The 13228-nt window shown below is 40.2% G+C and overlaps 1 protein-coding gene across 1 annotated transcript; it reads left to right on the top strand.

Moving 5' to 3' along the window:
• The first annotated feature begins 5554 nt into the window (after positions 1 to 5554).
• On the top strand, positions 5555 to 11185 carry APOH (apolipoprotein H). Its single transcript, XM_042865255.1, has 8 exons — positions 5555 to 5665; positions 5811 to 5987; positions 6317 to 6413; positions 7784 to 7860; positions 8453 to 8641; positions 9217 to 9396; positions 9877 to 10074; positions 10806 to 11185. Exons 1-8 carry the CDS (start codon positions 5602 to 5604, stop codon positions 10874 to 10876), a joined length of 1053 nt encoding a protein of 350 aa, XP_042721189.1. The 5' UTR covers positions 5555 to 5601; the 3' UTR covers positions 10877 to 11185.
• Positions 11186 to 13228: the final 2043 nt, after the last annotated feature.

Genomic DNA, 13228 nt, shown 5'->3' with positions numbered 1-13228 from the left:
GTCCAAATAGGATTTAAGCCCTTCTGAAAATCTGATTCCAGTTATCGATACCGGCCCCTTCAAAATCTGCTTCCTCTTAGAGATGCTTTGCCCTGGATTTATTGCTGGGGATGGGAGGCTGTCACAAACTGAAATTAGTTTATTGATATCTTCATACTGTCTAATGGTCCATACAATAAAAGTGCCGTGCTGCTTGGAACGAGATCAGTCTGTGAACAGGATCCAGACGCAGGATAATGAGATGTGAGGAGCAGCAGGCACAGCCCACATCAAGGAGCTGAAACAGCCGCAGGAGTTTCTTGTGGAACATCTAGCTCAGGGCAAACTGATCTTTCCTATCACATTAGCCCTAACCTCACTCGCTTAAGTTTAAATATTCAAGAAAACTTAAAATTCAGCTTGTACAAGTCAATGGCCTTAACCTGGATCCAATGTTTTATGAAATTTCCTGTTCTGAGATTTTTCCATTTTTAAGATTAAAGTGGGAAAATTCTCCTTTTGGAGTAGATCTGCTAAGAGTACCAGATTAAAAACATATGAGGAAATATTATAGTCAATTATTTATGTTGACTAACAAAGATTAGGCACAAATTTCTGGTCTTGTCATGTTGTTAATTCCATATAACTTGATTCCAGTTATATTCTCAAGCACTGAAGAGGCTTGGGAGGGTTTTGGCTTCGGCCATAAGAGTGACCAATGCTCACCTTTTGATTGCATCGTACACAGCACAGGAGCAGAATAGCAAACAGGATGAATTTTTTTCATCTGGAACACTCTGGAATTCTGCCCAGAAAGAATTTCACAGATAATATCCACAAGTTAATAGAGATCAGAGGATCTCTCTAGATCGAAGCTGCCGATGGCAATAGCAGCAGCAGCCTCTGACACTGCATTGATTCTAGGCTGCTCTGAGACACGTGCACTTTTCAATGAAGTTTTTGATGATGAATATACCTAACAACTCCTTCATTATTGATCCCTTTTCTGTCATTTGGATATAACCGAAGAACGGCAGTAAATCTGGTGTTAGTTGGGTTTTCTGGCAGTACTGTGGCAGTGTGCCAAGGGAAGAAGAGGCAGCGTAAAAGCTCTCTCATCTACCCACAGAAGTCCAGAGCGATGGAGTCATTCTGGGATGGAAGCTAATGAGGATTGCTCCTCTGGATGGCAAAGTGGTGAAACGTTAATGCTGTTCCTGATGTACTGGAAGCACAAAGTGCATTCCTGCAGCACTGAGCTTCTCTGGGAGAACCCGCAGGAGATCCTGACCGAGGCTGAACTCTCCCCAGCTTGTAAACAGTGTGACAACCTGAGGCAGTACATTTATATAATGAAGCACTCACGGAAATCTGACTTCATAGAAAGCAGAAGATCAATGATGAAAGGAATCTAGAAAACATATTTTCAAGCTTTGTGACAGAAAATAGTGGGTTTGATTTGAGCTGGGTCAGTACCCTGCCTTCTCCAATCTCCCCATTACCCCAGCTGGCCACTGCAGAGTCAAACTCTCATGAAGAAAAATTTGCCCCCAAAGCTTCATATTTCAGCATTCCTGATAAAGAAATATAGTACAGGATTATTATCTTTTTTTTTTTTTTTTTTTTTTTTTTAGAGAAAATTCAGAAAGAATTATCAGAGGAACAGACTGTTTTACAATATTTGTGTTGCAGTACAACTGTGAGAGATTCTCTGGATTTTCTTTGCAGGAAATGAGAAGGCGGAGAGGAGGAAGTGGCTTTAAAATACTCTCTGTTTTTGTACACTGTGAGTTTAATGTATGTGAAAAATGGAACATCTCTGTGTGATGGCACAGACCTGCTCAGACCTGGGAAACTGCTCCTGCCAGCCCTCCAGCAGCTCAAGTTAATACAGGAATGGGTATTTTAATACCACACCTCCTGTAAAACGCTGGGTGCCTAAAGTGACCTGAGGTCTGGGACTGAAATGATAATTATTTCACTAACCTCAGTTAGTGAAATCAAAGTGCCATTTAACCCTAAATTATGTTTCTACATGAAAACTATATTTTCAGAAGTTACACAGATATTGTTTGCTTTTGATGTCAGTGAGACATCCTTCCAGGTCAATGTAAATTACCGTGTATTTACTTTCAGCAGGTAGGGAACATTGACTGGAAAACTAATTCAGTGCAGATGGATCTTGGCTTCTGGCTGGCTGAATATTTTGCTAAGCATGAATACATAAAGCTAAATTATCTACACAGCTCTATATTAAATATTAAAAGGAACCACTATTTAGGAAATAGCCTCAGCTTGGCCAGAACTAAAGGCAGTCATTTTTCTTTAAGGCTGGAAATGATGTATCAGTATCAGATGTATCGAGTGGAGGCGATAAAAATGTTTGTGCAGAGCATAAATGAACTTTGAACAAATATTAATAGAACTACCACAGCAACACGAAGGGCAGTGATTGGACCTGTAACTCAACACCTGCTCCCATAAAGGATACACACCCATACAAAGCCAGTGATGGACATGTGAAACAAAAGGGACAGAAAGAAATCAGCTGGAATCTGAATATCCTCTCTTTGTAGGGAAATGATGAAGTTGTAGGTCCAAGCAGAGCTCCAAACCTGGCTTTCATGCCAGAGGGAGAGGGCCTCAGTAAGGGGTTGCTGGCACAAAAAGGAGAACTGCATTCAATCTCTCTTTAATATTTTATCTCAGTGGCCTTAAGCAATACATTCAGTGTGATTTGAGAAACTGGCTGGGCTATATCACACATCTTCTGTTTGAAAAACACCTGTAAAAGCTCCAGAGTGGTGGGTGACATGAACCAACTCATCTCCCAGATGGACAGACTGCCAGCAAGTGGCAGCAGCAGAGGTGCGACAAATCCTACGAGATCATGAAAGCTATAGCATCAGTTGGAGAAGCAGGTGGACAGATTAAAACCTGGCTCATTAGCTGGGGAACGGTTACTTTGGTGACCTGACCTCCAGTCTGTCTTGTTCCTGCAAACTTTCTGCAAAATATCTCTAGGAGAGACTGTTTCTGCCTGAAAGTCTTTGTCCAGCTTCTCATTACCTTGTGTTCCAATTACCACAATGTATTCTCCTCTTGTCTTGACAGCTCCAGTTGACCCCTGGTATCAAGGAAGAATGCTGCTACATAGGCTGGTATTCATCTTTTTTCTTTTCGTATCCCTCTATTTTTCTAAAATTGTTTTTGTTTCAAACTCTTTCACGTTTCCATTTCCACTTTTATGGCTTTGCTGACTTATCCTCTCCCCGTCTCTTATTCAGAAATGAAACTACTCTGCTCAGGGAGTGATGCTGGGCTCCATCATTAGATTGCTATCTTTTCAAACACACACTCTTGATCTCTGCCTTGCTGCCCTTCATATTTTTGCCCAGGCAGCACTGCTTCTGCAAAGTTCATTCACACCCCTCCCTCATACTCTTCTTTTAGGTTATGCTAGCACAGAAACGGGTAACAGGCTTCTATGGTACTGATACTGTGCATATTGTGCTAGCCAGTATCGTCTCAGCGTGTCCTTACACTGCTCTGCCTGCAGCCAGAATTTCTTTCCTTAGAATATAACACTATTTGTGGTGGAGAACATCAGTCTGCTCTGCATTTATATGGCCACTAACAAAAAGTTCTGCTTTATAACCAGGTTTATAGGAGCTACAATAATAAATAACACATGGATTTGATGAAAAGTCAGATGATATAAACAACTGCATATTATCACCAAATATAGAGAGAACGAGACTGGTTTGTTCATGTTCTGCTGAGGTGAATCCTTCCCGTGCAGTTATGGAAGAAGGCACAGTTATTGACAACATGCATTCTAATGACTCTTATTACAGAGAAATATGTCTTCCAAATAAATCACAACACTGGCAGTCATTGTGCAGTTGCATGAAATGTTTGGTATTTTTCTTTCAGTTTCGTATGCAATTATTCAAAGTTTTATTGCCAGCTTTAGAAACAGTGAAGTTATGGCCCACAACGGATGTTCAAATGACATGCAAAGATCAGATCTATTCAGCCCAATTTTACCCGCATGACTTCCTCTCTCTTAAAGTAGCATAGAAAACTTCAGTTGTAGTTCACAGGTGTGTGTGGCACATGTACTCGGGTGCATTCTGCCATCTGCTGAGCACAGTGAGAACTGCTCACACGGTCAGCGTTGAAATGGATTGAATCGCGCCCATCTATTCCTGTGGTTTAAACGCAGAAAAGAATGCAAGCAAAACAGCAAGCAGATCTGAGGAAGGATATAACCCAAAGGCAAGGAAGTTCAGCACAGCACAGCAGTTGGGAAAGGTAAAACATTTGTAGAGAAAGAAAAGGAAGAAGTAGGATGGGACAAAAGGAGAAATAAGCAGATGTAAAAACAGAAAATCAAGTCTGTATTTTTTGGTTGATTTAGAGGCTGTACTTTGCCCTCTGGCACTGTGTATTTGGTAAACATTTTGAGCAAGCCATCCACGTATTTTTATTTCTGATAAGACCAGCATGTTCCTAATTGTTTAATGTTGTGGCTAAAGTCTACATTTCAAATGCAGAAAATGTATGAAGCAAAAATAAACAAAGTATTTAAGATCACAGCAGGAAGGATCTGACATAACCTAGCTTCTTGTCTGAGCTCCCAATGTCCCTCACTCCCCCTCACAGGCTGTGAGTCAGCAGGCAAGGAGGATACTGAGATTAGAAACAGCAAACTGTGGAACAATGATTACACAGATGTTATTTTGGTTGCATTTGAGATGTTCCTGCAATTAAAATCTACTAAATTAGGAAAAATGCACTGATCGGAGCATCAGCTGATAGCTATGTAGTTTTGACTTGATGACCCCAAATGGCAGAGTCAAAACAAGTTTCTATGCCACCCAACAATATGATTCGAATCTGAACTCCTTTCCACAAATTAAGCACAATCCAGACCCATTATTTCACTTTTCCTGCCTGCACAGCTGGCACTGTGGGCAATGAGAGAAGTAGTAAAGCAAGAGCTAACTAGTTATCTGCTAATTGAAAGATAATGACTGGCAATGTGAATCAGACAAAACAGGCCCATGGAGCCTGACGTTTCAGGCCAGATCATCATCCAGCATAAACCACCATTAAGCTGGTGTTGTCACTGGAGGCCTACGACAACACCAGTGTCACTCCAACATGAATCATTTTGATTCTGTGTTTCTGTGATTTTGCTTTTAAAAGACTTCTATAACTCTTGTATGTGGAAGAGTACAAACTCAAGTGAGAAACAACAGCTTCTCTGTGACAGTTTTATTCTTTGATCCAACCATTCTCAGCCTCCGCAGATGCTGAGGAGATGATATTGTTTCCTCAAAACCATCAGTCCCTGCAGGAGATGCTCTGCAGAACCAACCAGAGAGGAGGCATTTTCAGTAGAGACTTTGAATCCCTGCATTATGTGCAAGTGCAACATGTGATGGTTATATCATCCTTTATTCCAGCACCACAAGGACCCTTTTATCTTCTGTTTACTTGGGTGGGAATAAATACAAAGAGTTAATATGTAACCATCCTTTTATGGATGCCTTTATTTTTAAGGGGGGAACCACTGGCCTGAGAGTCACTGGGGAAGCTGGTGGGCTGGCAGCAATGTACTCCCTGGCACTGCTCCTGTGTGTGGCTGCTCTGACCCACTCTGCTCTTGCAGCGAAAGGTAAGTGCCTTCCACTTCCTAACAGCCAGTGCTACCCTGGAGCGTAACTGAGGGAACCCGGAGAAACAGAATAGATTGTAATACAGAAACTTGAATACCTCAAGCTCTCTGCTTTACTTTTTGTAAATTTTCTTCTACCTTCCAGTCTGTCCCAAGCCACCAGAAGTGACGTTTGCCACAATCAATGTGGTCAAAAATGAGTATAACGTGGGTGACGAAATCGAATACACCTGCAGGCCAGGGTTTGTCCCCAACAACGGCCAGAGGAAGTACGTCTGCCAGCCCACTGGCAGGTGGCCTCTCAACACACTCTTATGCCTACGTAAGTAAGGGCTCATCTCAGTGCTGTTGTACTACAAATGACGTACACTGGCTGACAATATCTGCCTATCAATTGCTATTCATTTTTATCATTTAATTGCATAACAGCTGTTTTCCTCAGACAATCAACTGCAAAAAAAAATTTTCATCACAAAAACTTGGAAACTGTCACTGCTATGTTTTGATAGAAATGTGAAATAGGTTATGAAATGTAGTACGCAGAAGTGGAAAAACATGGGAAGCACTCAGAGCCTTTTGAAATCAACCAGTTCCCACTGTGCTTCATGCCTTGTGAAATAATACTGTCCTTCTTTAAACTTTGATTAACAGCAAAGAGATGTCCCACCCCTGAACGCTTGCAGCATGGAACAATTGATTCTAGAGATTTCCACTACCAGAGTTCTTTAAGTTTTTCATGTGACCCAGGGTAAGTGCTCCCTTTTTCTGTGTTACTTAGCACAAAATCTAAACCACAGCACAACGCTGTACTGTTGTGTTCTGCAGCATTGCAAGCCAAGGAACTCAGAAAATACCACACTAAAATCCACCTGCACTTTGGAGACCTAAAAATGGCATATCTGGGGTCCTTCTCTGTTTAGCTCTGACTACTGTATCTCGGGCCTTTGCTCCTCCAAAGCAATGTCTTGCAGACATGAAAACCAGGAAAATAGCAGAAATTTTATGCAAAGATTCATTCCAGACCACTTCTCCTTGCTTTTAAAATCCTCTTATTACATCATGAGATGAAATCCTACAGCACAGAAAGGATAATCTCCATTTGAGTCATCATGCTGTCAGGATCTGGAGGCTGAAAAATTTGTTTCCATGTCTTTCTAAGCTCAGTAAATGAAAACATGAGGTTAATCCTAATTTAGTCCCTGGAGCAAATGCACTTTTACTGAAGGCTGCCTCCTGGTTTTAGAAATGAGGATACATTTAAAGAAACATAGTTAAGTTAAATGCAAGGAGATATTTGATGGCAGCATGCAGTCGCTCTGTTTAAGCAAGTAATTAATAAACAGTGCTTACCTGGGAAGATCATAGGTGAGCCATAGGCTGGAGTTCACTGATGAGTACTAAAACCTCAGTTATCTCGCTCTTCTGCAGAACAGACAAGAAAAGAAATAAATTAATTCACCTATGATATCAAATGTAGCAATGGGACTTGAATTGATTTGATTTCACTAATGATAATTTACTGGGCTGCAGCTATGTGATACTGATGCAATCGATACAAAATGAGCATTTCTTTAAATATCAGTGTGTTAGTAATAATATATGTACAGAGGAGTAGAGGGAAGCATCTAGAGGGACTACATAATGTAAATTAAATTGGCATTATAATAAAATAATGCATTTCAGTAACTTCAGGGACTGACTGCTGAGTTCTTTACAAATAGATTCATCCTAATTGCCATAACCAGCTAGGAACGTCTCCTAAGAAACTCTAAGATTAACGTCATTGCTCAGTGCTCACTACTTGCAAATATCCAAGTATTAATCAGGTATAGAAATCATTGTAATATTAAAATAGAATATAGAGTTGAAAGTGAAATACCTTGTTGTATCAAGCACTCTTTCTAGAAATCTGTAATACCTGGATATTAACTTATTTTCGTGTTTGAATCTACATTTCTTTTCAGGTTAGTAAGTACTTGAATTAGAGAAGGATTTCAGAACTGGACTGTTATTAAATCTGCATGTGGGAAATGGAAATCTTCACAAAGAACAAACTGATTTTTCTCCATACAAAAAGGCTCATTAAGCTTTCTGACAACCAGATCTTTCTGTTTACAGTTACAACCTTGTTGGGTCAAGGACAAGCCAATGCATGTCAGATGGCAAGTGGAGTGGAATCCCCCCACAGTGTCAACGTATGTGCTCAGATACCCCAAAACTACTGCATCCTTATTGCTATTATGAAGGGTTCCTTTACATCACTCAGATTTACATATACTCCTCTTCAGAAGCCTCCCATTGCAGTGTTCTAAAAAAGATTAGGGACAATCAAGAAGCAGCTTGTACATTTTGTTTTAGAGGTGTGGGCTGTATTTATAGAGAAATACAGTTTAAAATTCTATGTTAAAGGTGAGGATCAGGGATGCTGTTTACAACTGAAGGTAAGATGTTTGTCCCTTCAAATTCATCTTCCCTGTATATAAAAATGAGGATAGCATCACGATTTACAGCTGCTATGCATGCTTTTTTGCTGTGACCTGTCCTGCATAAATGTTTTACGGAAAAAAACAAGATACTGCATAACATAGTATAAAAAACACAGCAAAAATCATGAATTACACATGGAAAAGCTCTTGAGACTTCTAATCTGATCTTTTTTTGTTTTGGCAGCTGTACTTCCATAAGGCACTGTGTGGGGTTACTTTGGCTGTAAACAAGTTGCTCCTGTGATAACAGTAACAATTCGGTCCTTAAGCTTTTCTTTCTAAGAATGCTGTGTTTTTCCAGCTGTGACTTGTGAACCTCCCTCACTTCCTGAATTTGGAGTCCTTTCTTACACTCTTTTAAAGCCTGGAAATATTTCTTACTTCATGGACACAATTGTTTTTGAATGTGTACCACCTCTGGCACTTATTGGAAATGAGACAGCAACCTGCCAGGCCAATGGCACCTGGAGCAGCATCCCGGAGTGCAGGGGTGGGTAACTGACTTTCAGCACCTTTGAAACAAAAGCCTAGAATTGTGTGTGCCAACATACAGAAAGAGCAACGATTTCCTAGGGGGAAAAAAAAAAAAAAGCATATTATTTATAAACATACAGCATACTCATTCTGAAAGTCAGAGTATCATGAATGCAAGGGGGTGGCTGACAGCGTCTGCAAGACTGCACACGAGATGGGATTGACAAAACATTTGCTGCAGGTATGAATGTTGTGCAAACAAGGCTGCAAAACTGCTGCCAGTGTGGAGGAAGCTTGGCTGCCCAAGTGCAGGGACTCTGCTAAATGCTGGCATTCATCTCAGAGGCAGGCAACCTCATCCTTAGGCTAGAGAATCACACTGTGAAACGATACCACATTTTGGGTACAACCACAACAGATGTATTTAAATTATTTATTTATCTATAATATTTCCCCTGACTGTGTTCTCCAGTGCAAGATGCCAAAATGAACCAATATAAAATTTTTACATGCATTCTTGAAGTACACACTGCATCTTTTAGAACTGCAGCAGTGACAAAGCTTTGTTTCTCTTTTGTTGTTGTACCGCAGCTGTCACTTGTCCTGCTCCAACTGGAATAGAAAATGGGTTCTTAAATTTTGCTGTTCGTAGAACGTACCACTACAATGAAAGTGTCAGCTTCAGCTGCCAGTCCAGATATGTGCTGGAGGGACCCAAGCACTCCCGATGCGAGAAGACAGGGAACTGGTCCACAAAGCCATCCTGCAAAGGTACACATATAGAATCCCTTAGAAACCAGCAATTGGATTTCATTTTCCTAAAAAAGCACCACTGACTGTCAGTGAGCTGTTGCACCTTCGTGTCTTTTCACAAGTAAATTGAAGCTGTGATTTCAAGACCCTGATAATCTAAGATGACTCCCAGCATTCAGTGTTCTACACTGTGACGTATTGGAACCAGCTCCAATAATCAGACACTAAAATGTATTACATATTCATATTTCCTGTCCTCTTCCTATTTAATATGATTAGGAATTTTACTGGGATGAGTTTTCACCAGAATTTTTTGCTCCTGTACACAGGTGTGCAAAGTTTTTTAGTATCATAATATCAGCAGAAGTATTGCATACATGTGAGCCACAGCATTTTTCATTCTCTAATGCAAATTTCTCATGGGATCTATTCTAATCATGTTTCAAAACAGAGCTGTAACCATCCTTATGTGTTGCTGATAACTGCATTGTTTTACAGAGCCATGTAAAATTCCAGTAAAGAAAGCTGTAGTGTTATACGAAGGGGAGAAGAAACGAGTCCAGAATGATCTTAAGGAAGGCATCATGCATGGCGAAACTATATCCTTCTACTGCAAGAATAAAGAGAAATCCTGTGCCTACACTGTGCCTGTTCAGTGTGTGAACGGCAATCTCACTGTCCCTTTCTGCTTCAAAGGTAAGAGCTGAGATAATTTTACCACAGCTGCCTGCCTGTGTGAGGGAGCAGTGTCCCAGTTCGTCTTCAAGCTGCATTTGACCAGCTGATTCATCTGTGTTGTGCTAAAGTTCTTGGGCATTTAGGAAGAAATCCTTCTACTCCCGAGAGGTGTTAATTAGAGGCCTAGCCCAGCCAAAGGGCCAGACATGAAGTGTTCTGGGATTTCATGAATCCTTGGGTCAACTTCTAGAGCCTGGACCCTGCCTCAGCCCCGGGAGCCTGTCCTGCTCACTGCCGCTCTGCTGAATTGCCCTCACATTGCTCTGACTGCTTCTGACATTGGATCAATAATTAAAAAGCAGCTAACAGCTATCCTGATGCTGGAAGAACTGGTTCACAGGCACTCTGTTGTTTAGAGTAAATGAAGGGGTGAAATAGCAAAGTTTATCAGCAAGAGGAAGTGCTTTGCACCTGTTTTGTCAATATTCCTTGGAAGTTTTTTTCAGTCCTAAGTGATGGAAAGGACACAGACTACCTATGGTCAAAATGTCCTTGTGTTTGGATTGCCTTCAGGTGGACACCATTTAGCTCTTTTTAAAGTAGAAATTAAAATAGTGAATTTATTCCAGCAGTTTACAGCAAGCAAAAATTCACTGCTTATATCTAGCAGAGCCCTTGAGATGCATTGTTTTCAGCCACTGCACATTGTAAGACTTTAACCCAAAGTCTCAACCTCTTGCTTTCAACAGAGCGTGGCTTCTTTTCAAGCCTTGTTAAGACGGACCCATCAAATATGAAACCATGCGAAGATCTGAAATGAGTCAAAGAAGTAAAGCAGTACTGAATGTCTCACAAACAGATACGTGGATACACAGGACAACTTAAGACCTCTGAGTGTAAATTCCAGGCAAACTTGGGAAGCGCTGAGTGCACAGTCTCTGCTCTTTTCCCTGCTGCTGTTATCCCAGTCTCCTTCACAAGCTGTGACACATTATTTCAGCCATTAACTTCCTCTGCCTCCTTCAGCATCCCTGCTACACTACTTCTCTTTCAGTATTTCCAGCTTTTATGTCATTGTAAATGATCTTCTCAATAGCAACCCCTTTAGAATAAAGTAACTTTTGGCCGATAGCGTGTTCTGATTTAATATCACCTAGACATCAATCAAATCCTTTAGCTCTTAACTGATTTATAGAAGGCCTTCCTTATGAGTAATTAGCTGAGTTCTGATTCCATTTCCTCCGTTATGTGATAAGGAGCCAACCTTTAATTATAGAAGGACAGAAGGCCATCAGCCTAGGATTTTCCAGAATTTAGGCAAGGAGAAAGATGGAGTTTTCCAAAATGTGTTTAGTGGCCAAATGTCCAACCGCCACTGAAAAAAAATTGCATCCGATAAAGGATTCTTCCATACTTCAAAAATATTGCTAAAATTAATATCACTATTTATGTTTTCATTACTACAACATTACATGAAACTGCTGTTTAAAACAGCAGTTAATGTTTAATGCTGTTTAAATATTATGCAATGTAGCTGGTTCCTTTTTAAATAAAGAGAACTGTGCACCATTGAGCAATAATAATGATTTCTGGTCAGCAAGCAGCTTTGAAGTGATCTGTAATTTTCATTTCATTAGGAGGACCACTGCTGTGATTGATTCTAGCAATGTTGTGCTTATATCTGTATTTCTAATCAGAAAATACTTAAAATTTCAACTTACTACTAAATGATGGAGGAATATTTGTTGCATGCTTACAATAACTTACAGTGAAGCAGTGTGATTCTCTCTTCTTCTCTTTGATAAGACACACAAGTAAGCTACACAGCAAGCAAACTACCTTAGAACTTTTTGAAAGCTCCATTTAGCATCAATATCAAAATCAAACTGGACTTGTAAGATGCTAAAGCCACTCTTAAGAAAACGTTGAACATACTCCCACCAGCTTTTTTCTAATCTTTTAAGGCTGCACATAAATATTTTAATAGTATTCCTGAAATCGTTTGTTCTTATTTTCCTATTTTTAAGGAGAGGCCGAGTCAGTTACTATCATTTAGTACTTGCTTCTTATCAGCAGATAAGAGAAGCAGAAGCTTCTCTGCAGTTGTTAAGAGTAAATTTGTCTATTTTGTGGCACAATGTGAGCTGTGTTTGATTGCTAATATGTTTAAATGGAACTTCTAAAGGATGTCTGACTTAAAAGCCAAAATATTAATAACCACCTCAAATACATACGCAGATCACCTGGCAGGATCCTATCTGTTTGGAAATCTAGTCTGAACGTTGTGTGGGATCTGAATATTCAGGACACTAGCTGAGATACCAAACACAGTTTAATATTAACTTGTCTTTCAGAGTTAAACACTGTGAAGCTGGAATAAATAAAGTTTTCCTTGAAATGATTTGTATTTTGCACAAAAACTGTTGCTCCAGGAACATACAGATTTTTCTAAGCAGTGTTAACAAGCTTTCCCAGTTACAGCAGGATGACAACCATCACGTCAGCTGGCCCTGCTTCCTAGCTGGATAAGCAGTATTTGACTACTTGAAAGAATCACCCTTAGGAGTCAATGCTTGTATGCTGAATTTATTATCTAGTCTCCTAAAGGAAGAAGGATAGGGGTGGGGGTGGGGGGGAGGAAATCTATGACCTGATATGTCTTTGAAGTAGTGAAGTGTTTGTGAATCACAACTTTTCAGACATGAAAGGTTTGCTTAGAAGGTCTGAAAAATAATGTATTGCAACTAGAAGTGTTCCAAAGGCTGGTATGAGTGAGTGAAACCTGTCATTTTATTTTTTAGATGTTTGAAAGAATGCCGTAAGCTGTGCTCGTGTTACTTGTGGCAACCTGCTGAGACAGTTAGAGAGATAAGAGAACGCGGTACATAAAAGTACCACGTGTTTCACTTAAATGAACATATTTTTACAATTCAAATTGGGAATTAGTTCTGTATTCTGTCTGCAATATTTAAGTGTTCTATAACTGTATATCTGGAGTTTCCCTTTGGAGGGTATGCATCGTGTCCAGCTGCAGCTTTGGATGAAGACTAGACCACCATCTTCGCCTGAGCATTTTGTTTTTCCTTCTTTTTGCACCAAAATTAAGCAACTGTCACATAAATCCAGGTAGTCTTCAAACTCTCTGGCTGCTTGCATTGGTAAGCAGACCCAG

This window comes from Lagopus leucura, unplaced genomic scaffold (genome assembly GCF_019238085.1).
Source record: "Lagopus leucura isolate 7727_CA_CO unplaced genomic scaffold, USGS_WTPT01 Super-Scaffold_797, whole genome shotgun sequence".
Lineage (NCBI taxonomy): Eukaryota > Metazoa > Chordata > Aves > Galliformes > Phasianidae > Lagopus > Lagopus leucura.
Note: the sequence above shows the minus strand (reverse complement) of the source record. Positions and strands in the feature narration are given on the sequence as shown.